This window comes from Lepus europaeus, chromosome 1 (assembly GCF_033115175.1).
Source record: "Lepus europaeus isolate LE1 chromosome 1, mLepTim1.pri, whole genome shotgun sequence".
NCBI lineage: Eukaryota > Metazoa > Chordata > Mammalia > Lagomorpha > Leporidae > Lepus > Lepus europaeus.
Window position 1 is genome coordinate 90,172,156 of NC_084827.1, and position 13,919 is coordinate 90,186,074.

Genomic DNA, 13,919 nt, shown 5'->3' on the forward strand with positions numbered 1-13,919 from the left:
AGACTCAAACTGGCGCCCACATGGGATGCCGGCACTGGAGGCAGCGGGTTTACCCGCTACACCACAGTGCCAACCCCAGGGCTGGTGCTGTTAACCAGTGATGTTACGTAGCTTCTCCATGTTATAATTTACTTTAAGTTAAATAATCCTGTTTTAGACTTCCATGTTATTTCTAGTATAGTGTTTGGCTACTTGAAATAATACTTTTAATTCTGTGAGCTGACAGTTTAGACTTGCTCAGCGGTGCCAACTCTTCCCCACCCCACAAGGTGTTGTCCACACTCAGTAATGTGTCTGGGGCTTCAACTGGACTGGCTGCACCACTGGACTTCTCTGTTTCCACATGGTCTGTCACCCTCAAGGGAGTGAGCTCAGGTTGTTCACACTGCAATGGCATTCTGAGAAACAAGAGTAGAAGATGCAAGGCCTTCTGAGGTTTAGACTCAAAACTTGGAACAGTGACACATCCATCACCTTCTGTTGGTCAGAGCACATCACGAGGCCAGCCTAGATTCAATTTGGGGTAATAATCCCACCTCCTGATGGAAGGAACTGCAAAATAGTTGTGGCTGTTTGCAGTCTACCATGCTCAGCATGTACATCTCTGAAGACTTATGTGACTAGAAGATATAAGTTGCTGAATTCTGTAGTATAAAGAATCTTCCTAAGTGTACATGGTCACAGGCCAGGATGCTTGTTACCCTGACTCACTCTTAGGAACCTGTCCCTATTCCTTCAGAGTTTGTGAAAAATGTATCCTTTTTACGTAAATGTGATCCCTCATTTGCAAGTTGTTAATTTTTTTAGTCTTCTGCACTGATGGTGCAAAACCATCTGAAACTACAGAACTTCAGTTATCAGGAAACATATGGTTACCCAGGGAATCCCAACACAGCTGTATGAAACAAATACAGATGTACTGGGGCTAGTTTGGGAGTGTAAGTGGAGACTGGCAGAGGTAATGGATCTCTTACAAAAGATATCTAAGAGGGGGGTTTCACAGTGCTGGCTGCTCAGGGAAGATAAACAAATTGGAGCATAGTGGGGGAACAGTAAAAATAGGACTAATCTGTTGCAAAGTAAAAACCAAAAAATAAATGACATAACTGCAAAGTATGTTCATAAATAAAATAGGTAAAGTGTGAAAGAGTTGAGGGAAGATTGCATGGGGATGAACAAGGTACTGTAAAGGAGCTGCTTGCATCATTTACATGTGGATGAAAGATAGCTAGGAATGGGAAATGCCATGTAGGGTTACTCTCACAACCATAATTTAAGTAATAATGGTGGAAAGATTATAAGTATATTCATTTATTATCCAATCAAATGATAGGTTGTAGCTGTTCAGACTTTACCCTCCAAAGTGCAAATGCTAGTATTTTAATTCAATCGTATCTGTTGTTGTCAGTATATATTGTTTTGGATGTTAAGTATGGAGATAGGTTTTATGTGGAACTTGTTCTCCATGACAGAATATGAGATGTCCACTCTTGGAAATATAAGAGTAGAATGGAATTCTTCATTATCTGTAATTACTTTGTGAGCTAAGTGTTATAATCACAGTATAAGAAGTATACGTGATTATTTAGACTCTTATAACATATGAAATATCCGTGTTTTTCCTAATTTACATAGTGTCATCTTGACTCATTGGTGTTAATTCTATCCCACTATGTATCTAAGCATCCTCCACTCAGTACAAGATGATTGTGTGATGTATTTGTAAATTTTTTAATAGAAATACTCCTAACACCACATGACTCAAAAACCAACTCATTATTTTTACCATTAATCAAATTTGTTTGATATTATTCAGAAGAACTTATGGCATTTGATTTTATTCAGAAAGATTGTTGACAAATAGCTATTTACTTATTTTCATGATATAATATTCTCTGATATTTAGTTTTCATGGTGTTTGGATATAACTTTTAAAATATTTAACACTGCAAAAATTTGTGAGTTTGTTCTTTTTTAAGATTTATTTATTTTATGTGAAAGGCAGAGTTATAGAGAAAGGGGAGAGACAGAGAATCTTTCATCCACTGATTTATTCCCCAAATGGCCACAAAACCTGGAGATGGGCTGACCCGAAACCAAGGGACAGTAGCCAAGAGCTTCTTCCGGATCTCCCACGTGGGTGACAGGGACCTAAAAACTTGGACCATTTTCCACTGCTTTCCCAGACACAGTAGCAGGGAGCTGGATTGGAAGTGGAGCAGCTGGGAATCAAACCAGTGCTCATGTGGAATGCCAATTCTACAAGCGGCAGCTTAACCCACTATACCACAGTGCTGGCCCCATGAGTTTGTTCTTAAATTGACAAGAATATCAGGAAAGCATACTGAAAAAAATGTCTATTGCATTAATTAGCATTCTGTTGAAATATGTTTAATTTTCATGCTGTATTATTTATTTTAGTGATTCCTTTATTAATCCAATTAAAATATTTATGTGAACCACTTAAATAAAATTCTAATACAGTTAACAAATAAATTTTTTTTGACAGGCAGAGTTAGACAGAGAGAGAGAGAGAGAGAGAGAGAGAAAGGTTTTCCTTTTTCTGTTGGTAGACTCCCCAAATGGCCGCCACGGGTGGTGTGCTGCACCGATCCGAAGCCAGGAGCCAGGTGCTTCTCCTGGTCTCCCATGCGGGTGTAGGCACCCAAGCACTTGGGCCATCCTCCCCTGCCTTCCTGGGCCACAGCAGAGAACTGGACTGGAAGAGGAGCAACCAGGACAGAATCCAGCGCCCCAACCAGGACTAGAACCCGGGATGCCGGCACCTCAGGCGGAGGATTAGCCGTGGCGCCGGCCAACAAATAAAATTTAACATTACCACATCAATTTACTCCGAAGCCCTGTCATACTTGTTTATTTGTTGCAGTTGGGCCCTCTTCTGCTGCTTTTCGCAGGCCATTAGCAGGGATTTGTATGGAAAATGGGGCAGCTAAGACATGAACCGGTGCCCATTTGGGATGCTAATGTTGCAGGCCGAAGCTTTACTGGCTATACCACAATGCCAGCCCCCATCACACTCTACTATACAGAAATAATCACTCAGAGTTTGTAAAATCATTAGACATAAATCTTGATCAAAGATCCTTTTTATTTTTCAACATGCATACTTACTGTCTTCTTTTTTAAACCTCCCATTTTAGATATATGTATTTCTGAAATTTTGTAATGGTAAAAATCAGAATATAAAATTAGGTTGACAAATTGGAATATGCACATCATCAGAAAATACTTAAGTACCTACTCTATGCCAGGGACTGTTCCAGGAACTGGGAATATAAGGGGGACTTGGAGAGACAAGTTCCCTGCTCTGAGAATGTTTACATTCCTGTGAGAGGAGGTAGTCAATAAGTAAACAAATGATAAGGGATAATAATCAGATAATAAGAAATATCAGTAAATTAACAAAGTGTGAAACAGTCCTTAGTGTTACATTGCAGTCAGTCTTTGTCTGCTGTCTATCTATATCTATTGATATTTAGATAAATCTTCTTTATTTGAAAGCCAGAGAGTAACATGTAAACCGCCCATCACTGATCCACCCCCCAATTGTTCACAGTGACCCCTGACTGGGACCAAAGCTGGGAGCCAGGAACTGCATTAAGGTTGCATACATGGGTGGCAGGGAGGCAACTATTCGAGCCATCACTGCTGCCTCCCAGGGTGCAAATTAGCAGGAAGCTATAATCAAGAATGGAGCTGCAGCTCAAACCCAGGCACTCCAACAGGGGATGTGAACATCCCAACTGGTAGGCCAAATGCCCACCTCACATTATAGTGTTTTTGAGTAGGTGACATATAATTTGAATTCTGAATGATCAGAAGGAGCCAATCAATATAAAGAAGAAAATCAAGTAACTGAAATTCAATTTACTAAAAGCCAGTTTTCAGAGATTAATTTGCATGTTGAAACAAAATAGGAAAAATGAAAGCATTGGTAGAATTGTGGCAAATATCTCAACATCTATAAACACACACCCATACTTTCTGAATTTCATTATTATTGCTACAGAACTGCTTGTGAAAAAATATAAATTAGGTACTAAGTATAAGACGTACCCTGGATCCTTTGTGTTGTTAGTAAGATGGAGGTGCCTATCATATCACAATATTTTTGATAGTGTGTTTATTAAACTTAAATGATGCTATATAAACAAAATGGGTCTTCAGAGGAAGTAAGGGGAAGATATTGTTCAGTTTTTATAATATAAACTATTAAAAAAAAAAGACTATATCTTGGATGATGGGCCTAAATAGCAAATAAAGTCATCTGACTCTTAGAGGTGAATAGAATAGATTTTAATGTGCATGTTTAGCAAAAAAAAAAAAAAAAAAAAAAAAAAAAAAGGCATGCATGCGTGTCAGGATTCTGGAAGCATGGCCTGAAATGCTTTCTGAAAATGACACCCTCCTGGCACTTTAAGAAATCTGTCAAGGGCCCTAAAATTATATGGTTCTATTTTAGCAAATAATTCAGAGTGAATTATCAGGACTGACACAGATTTATGTATAGAAATAGCTCTCTGATTTGTTTGTGATTGCAGAAGTCTGAGAGAAAAAGCTATACCCACAAAAAGAAAGTAAATAAGTTATATATCCAAGGGAATTTCAAAAAGATTGTGGAAATTGGAATTAAAAGATGTTTATTTTGGTGTAAAAAATATTGAAATACTTACATATGTGAGGTTTTCGGAAAGTTCATGGAAAATAAGTATCCAAACCAAAGTCATGATAGTGGTTGCTTCTGGGGCAGAAGGGAGGGGTGGGGGCAGGGTAGAGAAAGTATGGAACTTTGTCTTTAAAATTTTCTGTGTTTCTTATTTTTAAAAATCAGGAAAAAAAGACAAAATTCTTAGATTGTGAGTTTAAAATGCTGATACCTTGTTATTTATTATATTTAACTCATTTTTATTCATCCTTTGATAACTTTCTAAAAACAAATTATTTAAAAGAAAATATATCAATGTTTGCTGTGGTTATTATTCAGCAGTGACATTACAATTCAATTATTTTTATCTTCACACTCCTGTTTTCCAAATTCACAAAATGAATGTTGAGGAAAACAATGCCAACTTATAGATAAATCACAATGGTATAGTTAATGGACCTCTGCTCTGTGCACAGTTCCTAAGGCCCTTACAACTGGGCTGCCACTGAAAAGCTGAAGTGCTATCAGCAAAGAGGGATGACTCTGTCTCTCATCTCGCCTCCAAGTCCCGGACAAGGAAAATAGAGCACTGGTTGCCCATGAAATGTTAAGATGTAAAACTAGCCCTGTCTTGAAAAGGGAGACAGGAGCATTAGAGGGTCAAACTTGAGTCAATCACCCAAAGGACTTGTTTAAAACACACACACACACACATACACACACTTTGCCTCCTTAGTCTCTGATGCAGTTAAGTTTGAGGTTGAGCCTGGAAATTCCCAAATGTTCCTGGCAATAATGATGCTTGTCCCAGGATCATGTTTGAGAACCACTGGGTTAAGCAAAACCCAGCGTCAGATATTTGTATTTTTGATTACTGAAATGTGAGGGAGACATTTGGCAGGAATTAATCTAATGTTGCCTAGCAGATCCTCAAAGTACTTAACGGAAAGAGCCAGCCACATTCAAGAGCAAGCAAACTAAAAAAATAATAATAATAAAAATAAATAAATAAATAAAGCAAGAAGGGGGTAGGCATAAAATGGTCAAAAAACTCAAAAGCAGAGAAAATAGAAGTGGGCCTAGTCTAATGATCAGAGACCAGTGAAGAGATTTCTTTGGAATAGCAACATAGTAATGGAAGCATACAAAGGTAATATAACAAAAGAGGTTCAGTCATCAGGATTTTGCTCTTTGGCAAAACTGGAAGTCCAGGATGGCAGAAAATTCATAACTCTTGCACAATCACTAGGAATTCCACTAAGCCAGGAACTCCTTGAGAAAAAGAACTAATCCTTCCTTTCTTCCTCTTTCATTTCTGTTCTTCCACATCAAAGAGCTCATTAGTGCCAAACATACTGGACTTCGACAAAATGATATCTTTCTGTCTTAGATTGTTTGGGCTGCCAAAACAAAATACCACAAACTAGATGGCTCATGAAAACAAAGATATTTCTCCCAATTTCAAGGCTGAGAAGTCACAGTCAAGGCACCAGCAGATCTAGTGTCTAGTTAGGGCTCACTTTCTGGTTCATAGATAGCCATCTCATGACTACAACCCCACCTAGAGGAAGAGAACACTAGTCCCACTCAGGAGACTCTACCTCCCCCAAGGCCACACCTCCTAATGCCATCCTCTGGGGGGTTAGGATTTTAACCCATGAACGGGGCAGGGAACACAGCATTCAGACCTCAGCACTTACCATCTTTGTGCTCCTAGCAGTTAGCACAGAACCTAGAACATAGTGGAGTCCTTAACTAGCCGTTGAATGACACATAGGTAAACACACATGCAAACAGCAGGAGTCACAATCAAAAGCACATGAAAGGAAAATAGAAATAACAGGTTATGCCTGCAAGTGAGTTATTTCTCTAAGAAGCAGAAAACATAGTGGAGTGGGTCCAATGATGCAAATTATCACCTGGAGACCCACTGGGACTCTTACTACTTGGTACCTTTCTTTATATCCCAAATTTTACCCAATAAATTTCTGCTCCTTTTCCCATTGGCTGGCAGTGTTTGTCCTACCTTCCCCACACTTCCTGGTCTTCCAGTAAAATAAGGATTTGCTTCAGTACAATACTCTTAACCTTTCTCAAGGGCCAAGGTTATGACTAAGCTTTATGTCTGAATCCATGAAGGCTTTTCCTTTAGTTACATGTCTGTTTATACAGTTAATTTGCTCATCAGTTAAGTTATAAGTGCATATTTAAAGCACATTGTCTAAAATAATGTTAACTTTTTTATTGAATTTTATGAAACTTTTACTAATTCCATTTGAATCAGAAGCTATTTAACAAAGTTTTCCAGAGCTTTCATTTAAGTTATTTGGGAAACTTTTATGCATTTCTTTTCATTTGTAGATGATGCTCTCATTGAAAATTTTCATCACAAACCACAAGTCTCACTCAGAAAACACTAAGATAATTTTTTTTCATTTAATCTATAGTGCAATTTTATGAGTCCAACAATGTGACTACATGCTAGATATTAAATTGTTCAGAAAAAGGCTTGTTTATAACAAAAAAATAATACTAGCAATAGTAACATCACATTCTCCACAGTGTTCAACAGTAAATCTTTTAAAAATTTTACTCCTGTCTTTTTTTAATCAGTTCCATCAAGAGGACCTCTGTAAGTCTTCCACGTTAGCCTTGATTACTGCTACTTCAAGCTGGTGTAACTTCCCTAGATAGCAATTTCTGACTTAATAAATTAAGACAATAGCCTATAAAATTAGTGACTGACTGTAAAAGCAACTCCTATTCTTAATGTTCAATAACTTTGAGGAAAAGCCTTTTTTATTTGGAAATATACTGTAAGTTTATGTCCTTTTGACTCTTACTAAAAATAACAAAACACCAAAGAGCCCCTTTCTTCTGTAGGCCAAAATAATGACTAGAAAAGAAAACTGACTCACTGGGGTATATGTAGTATTAAGAAGCCATCAAAAAGAGTGAATGGGTGTGAACATACAGCTTTGCTGTTTATGGGTCATAAGAGGTAATAGACATTTCAAGTTTGAATGAGATTGTCTGTGTGTGTGTATGTGTGTGTATGTGTAATGCTATGATTACAGGTCTCTAGTAATTACAAAGTTTTACATAGTAAAGAGCAAATAAATAGGCTTAACTGGAGTAAATGAAACAAGTGGGAAATAGAAAACAGATTCTATTTGACGTGATTTTGATGGCAGGGAACACCGATTGGTTAGGTACACACTTCACAGCTTATTGTGTTTTAAAGTTGTACAGCTTCTCAGTTTTATAGCATTGAATGTACAGTTTATATATTTACATATGTTTCAGGCTACATTATTGGGATTTTGAAGTCATGAAAACATCAGATGAACCAACTTGCAACACCTTGGATTCAGATTGGAAGATAAAGAGAAAGTTTAAAGAATGTGGCCTATAAAAGCCGGTAGTACCTGGAAATATTAACCGACTCACACTGTAAAAATGAGACAGGTTTCCAAACAATAGAATTTATTTTAGTCCAACGTCAAGGTTCAAGACAAAATGTACAACTAAAAACTTTACACTCCTCCCTCCCCAGCTTCAGACAGGTACCAGCCTTGGTGAATTATGATTTTCTTTAGTTGGAAACATTCATTTTTACCCATGTAGGCCATCCTTAGGAAGTAAATATTGGTTATTTAATGTAGATTATAATGGGAAACTGATTTTTCCCGATGGCAGATTTCAAGGACTTGGTTCCAAACTGAGCCGAAGCCTCCCAATGTCTTTCGTAGAGTCTGGGGGAAACTGTGCTGCATTGGCCTATTTTTGAAGGCCATCATGCTCTATAACATAAGGATATCATCTTATTGCTGATATCTTTGGAGAGTCCCAAGCAGACACAGAAAATGAATGGAGGCAAAGAGTGTGACGGAGGGGACAAGGAAGGAGGTCTTCCAGCTATACAAGTTCCTGTGGGTTGGCAGCGTCGTGTGGATCAGAATGGAGTGCATTATGTCAGGTGAGCTCTTATTATTACCTGTGTTACTTCCAAAGTCTCAGTCCCAAGGTTAAGGAAGCAGTGTTGTTTTTTTTTTTTTTTTTTTTTTGAGAGAACAAAATATTGCGACTGACAGCACCTGGAATAAATTTGAATAAATGACCTCTGTGCTAGAACTATAAGTACTCTTTGTTCTATTTTTGCAATGTAAAGTACTTTAGATGAACAGAGAGAATTTTCATGTATTAATTGTGTGAACATAATATATGATTCTGCTTATCTCTGTAACAAGGATAAAGAAAACATGAAGATTTCTAAAAGAAACAAGCGTCACTGCCATAGTCACAGGGTAATAGACCTGCATCCCTGCATAGTACTAACATCTCCTTCACAGTGCTTCAACTAGCTTTCCTGAAATAGATCGTAATTTATCTATAGGCAGTTTCAACTATTAGACTTCCTAATGCCTGATATTAACTAAAAATAATTTCCTAGTTTTTTCTGCACAGTTTTTAATGTATCCATTTCTATGTAATAGTAAAAATGAAAAAGTCATGATGGAGATGATTATTTATCTTACAAGTAAAAAAATCATACAAATAAAATGCAAATGCCTGCTCTTTTACATTTTGATGGTGTATAGCTCCTATAGAACAAGTTGAATGGCATAACTATATTGTTGGCAAGAAGTTTGAGTCTTGTTTATTTAAAATATTGGCATATAAGTTTCTTACTTTGTACTTTTCCAGTATATGTGTCACAAGTCAGTATCCCATCAATCTTTCTTTGCAATGTAATAAAAAACTTTTAGAAGTAGATAGACTGCAAACTTTTGAAAAGATATCATATTGCCATTAAATTGATGTTATTACTTTCAGTGTGGCCGTTCATATCTCAACTTCAATAGAATTCTTCAGTTCTGCAAAGACATATTTGTATGAATTAGGTTACATAAACCCAATTTCATGCCATAACAACTCAGAGAGTTCAGATTCTCTCCTGGTCTGGTTGGCTGGTTTTATGTAAGGTGTGTCATGAGGTAAATTTAGTTACCAATTCTTTTGTCAAGTCTTATGTTTCTGCAGTATTAAAGAGGTGCTCTATTGTTAATTGAGAAGAAGGGCTAAGAAAGCAGAGAATGTGGCTCTCCGGATAACTTTCTCAAAGCAATCCTATTGCCAACAGTGTTAACAAAGACAGAAATATTTTGTTATAATAGAACAAGATACCAGTGTCATTTATTTGTATTTATAGTTGTTCAAATTGGTAAACAGCAAATGGATATTCAGCATTGAGCAATGATTCTAAAATCTTGATGCTTTTTTTTACTTCATCTCCATCCTATGAAAGATAAATCAGTTTTTTAGATTGCTGAGGGCAAAATCCAAATTAAATCTGGGAATCAAAAACCAAGTTAAGGTCTAAGAATCTGTCAGTTATCTTGTTCATGATTTTCCACATCTGACTAGAATTCCCTAACTGATAACCCTGTTACCATGAGTTCTCCAAATCCAAATCTGTGTACTAACTCTCTCAGATAAGATAAAACATTTACAAATTAAATTAAAAGCAGCACGGTTTGATTTGTTTATACATAACTGGTTATATTACTACTTAAACATATATAGGAAGCTAGCCTTCCATCTGTAGCTCCTGTCTCAACATACAGTTCGATTGTAATTTTTAGGTTAATCTCCAGCTGCTCTTCCCTCCTGGTGGCATTGAAGCTACACATTAAATTTTCCACCTGCTTCCAGTCTTCTAAACTTGATGCATAAGACTTGTAAACTATTCTTTACATTAATTAATGCTCCCGAAAGTTAATTAAAGAGCTACAACTGAAGAGAAGGCATTTTTGAGTAGAGTACTGTAATGGGATTACGAATTTTTGTCTTTAGGTTTGAGTTGCAGTCAAATTCCTCTAAGGATTTATCATATACATTCTTAAGTAAAATGTTGCACAGTTTCTGTTCACCAAATTCATGAGTTCTTCATGTGAAAAATTAGTAAGATAACTTTTGGTGACTATTGATTTGAATTACCAGACTTCTAGAAGCAACGTGTTGCCCCTACATGCCGTGGTGAAACTCCAGTCTGAAACATGTAAATTATTATTCTTTGCAACAAAGAAAATGGCAAAGTAAATAATTTGGCCCAAGTTGAAGATTTTCATTTAGATTTTTTACATGCATAAGTCATTTGTATAACTGCCCATAAACAAAATACAGTTCATTTATACATACAAAACTACTACTACCTGTGTTTTTGTAGAGGCAGAATGGTCTATGTCTAGTAGCTTAGTGCTTGTTATATGAAATGGAGAGTGCTGTTTCTGGATATATTCGACCAGAAGACTTAAGTGAAGGTTTGGTAAATAATCATAAGTAAAACATAATCTCAAGTGAAAACTATATAATAATTTCAAAGCATAATATGCACTTAAGTTGTAAAAATAAAAATAGAAATCCTAAAATGCAAATTACTCATTTTAAACTAACTCCCACTGTATGTAAAAACAAAAGAGTAATGGTGCCATCTCAACTAGTAACTCAGCTGTGGAATTGAAATTGACCAGTGTTCACATATCATACTGACTTTTATGATCTGAAGAGTGGTGACATCAAAACACCTACCCAAATACTAGCCCAAAGACATGTAAATCACCTCTCTGCCTCCTAAAACCCTGTTTCCTCAGAAGTTCCCCATCTTAGGTCAGCTCTGCCTGATTCCTCTCTCCTTTGTACTATTTGGCTTTTCTGTATATTTTAAATTAGACCACACTGATCTATCTTCAAAGGAACACAGTGAGGAGGAAAAAAGAGAAACTTGCTTTTACATAGGGACAACTTGGTTTTAGACTCCAAGATAAATAGGGAAATAATTGTTAGCACCAGCTTTTATAGACTTGCCAACTTTCTGAGTTGAACCCCAAAGTGTTCCTAAATTTCCACTTCTCCCTAAAGAGCTTCAAAAGTAGATCTTTTGGTTTAAAATGACAGTGATTACTTTTATGTAGTTTTTCTTGTTCCCTGTTCTTATCTTGCCAAGCTTCTGTCCTTTCTTAAGAATAGCATTTTTCACATGTTTACTCCACCTTTGGTTTTCAAAATACTTTTGTTTAATTTTCTATGGAGATCTGTAGTTTCCTGAGAAATATTTTGGTTCACAAGAAAGAGTGATAGTGTGAAAGGCTATAATTAAGTAGCTAACATAATATTGACAAAGAAAGCACTCTTCCCTAGAGGGAAAATATTATCCTGTGAAGGACAGTAAGACTATAAATTATGCCTTTTTCATATAATATGTGCAGTCAAAATTATTTCCTGATGTTTTTTTAAACTATTTTACAGTCCCAGTGGGTCTTTGTTATCTTGCTTGGAGCAGGTTAAAACATACCTGCTTACTGATGGAACATGCAAGTGTGGCTTGGAATGTCCTCTTATTCTTCCCAAGGTAACCATTTCACAATAGAGCTACAGCAGTTTTTTTTTTAATTTTTAAGTATTTTATATATTGACTTCTCTCATTTAGCATTTCATTTTTATATTACTTCTCCAATCACATATGCATCATATTCTTTATCTAATTAAACCTCTTTCATGTGCATTTTTGAATGCTTAAAGATGTGGAAAATAGTTAAATCCAAGAATCATTTTCAGAGGTGATAAACTTATATTCATATTGAATATTTCATTAAAACTACCATTGTACCTTTTTGTTAGAGCTATATTATGCTCAGCATTTAATAGAGCATATTTTCTTTTACTACTATAACCACTCAAATTCTCAGTGTTAATGTAAGCACTGGTGTTGGTAAATCTGCCACAAATAATCCTAAAATCACAAACCTGAGCCCTCATAGAAAATCATTTAAAATTCTAAACTATTATTTGCTACAGAAATAGATCATTAGTCTCTAAATCGCTACCATAATGCTAATTGAAAAACTAAAGATTAATAGACATTGTTTTCCTTTTTTATTTCTATGTCACTGCATTCTAAAAAAAAAGATTTATAAATAAGTAAAGTTTACTTTTAAATAGAGTACTAGATTTTTTCAAATCAGTGAAAAGGTAATATAAACATAGTTATAAAATGAAACCAAAGAAAAAGCATGTAGAAATGTTATTGCTTTTTTTTTTTTTAATTGTACCTCATTTGTTTTTGTGCTGTTTTAACATCAGGAGGTATCTAAAATTGGGAACATTACCAGATAATATACCTCTCCATATATTTATATTGGCTATCTTAGAATTAGGATAATTTTCATTATGTAACTTTGCCACAAAAACCCATGAGTTCAGCAAAAGTATTTATTAAGTTAAATAAAGTTACATTTCATACATTTAAAAACTTGAGAAAGTTTTATTGAAATTTATGGCTTAGTTGATGCACAACTTTTTTTCTTTTTAAACAAGAGAATCTTTTTGTTAAATGTTCTCATATTCTAAACAAAGGCTGTGCTTTTTCCAGGTGTTTAATTTTGATCCTGGAGCTGCTGTGAAACAGAGAACTGCTGAAGATGTTAAGGCAGATGAAGATGTCACAAAGCTATGCATACATAAAAGAAAAATCATTGCAGTGGCCACACTTCATAAAAGCATGGAAGCCCCACATCCTTCTCTGGTGCTCACAAGTCCCGGAGGAGGAACAAGTATGTAACATGGTGCAGGATTTAGGAATCCTCCTCCCCACTCTGCTCTTCTAGGAATCGCTACCAATCCCTTTGCCAAGCTTTTTCCCATTCCACTTTTCAAACATGCACAATGCTTTAAAGGATCTGAATCTTCTATCATTTTACTACAAATAACAAATTAGCTCTGAAAAATTGTCATGAGGTTATTTCCCATCCAGATCATCTAGTTATCAGAATAAACACTAATTAGCACGTACAAATGCTGTGAAGGTGTGTAGAGGTATGCTAACAAAAGAAAAATTGTCATAGGTTTTTAGGAAACAAATGTAGTCTCTTTTCTAGGGCTGAAACAGAATGTGTGGTATCAGGTCCCCAAAGCCAACTTAGCAGTGTTCTCAGGAACTAGCAGTTCTTATTCTTTGAGCCATTTAATAGCTCTTTATTCATTGAACACCTACTAGAGAGAAATCTTGGTGGGAATTTTTTATTCTGTACCTCTCCCCAGAGCCACACATACACATGCACACACAAGTTTTCTTTTTTATAAAATTTTCAAAGCTGCAGAAAAATCACAAGAATACTTCATGGAGTATCTGTATACCCTTCACCTAGATTGGCCAATTAACATTTTTTTTCATAAGTTAGAGATATTTTGACAA

At 35.9% G+C, this 13,919-nt stretch overlaps 1 protein-coding gene across 5 annotated transcripts in view; it reads left to right on the forward strand.

Moving 5' to 3' along the window:
* Positions 1–13,919, forward strand: part of MBD5 (methyl-CpG binding domain protein 5) — a 264,810-nt gene that overhangs the window by 192,685 nt on the left and 58,206 nt on the right. For all 5 annotated transcript variants that reach the window (XM_062186379.1, XM_062186390.1, XM_062186370.1 and 2 more), the window contains 3 exons: positions 7,973–8,645; positions 11,975–12,077; positions 13,098–13,278. In XM_062186379.1, coding sequence (XP_062042363.1) covers positions 8,533–8,645; positions 11,975–12,077; positions 13,098–13,278 — 397 coding nt within the window. In that variant the 5' untranslated portion in view covers positions 7,973–8,532. The remainder of the gene's footprint in view (positions 1–7,972; positions 8,646–11,974; positions 12,078–13,097; positions 13,279–13,919) is intronic.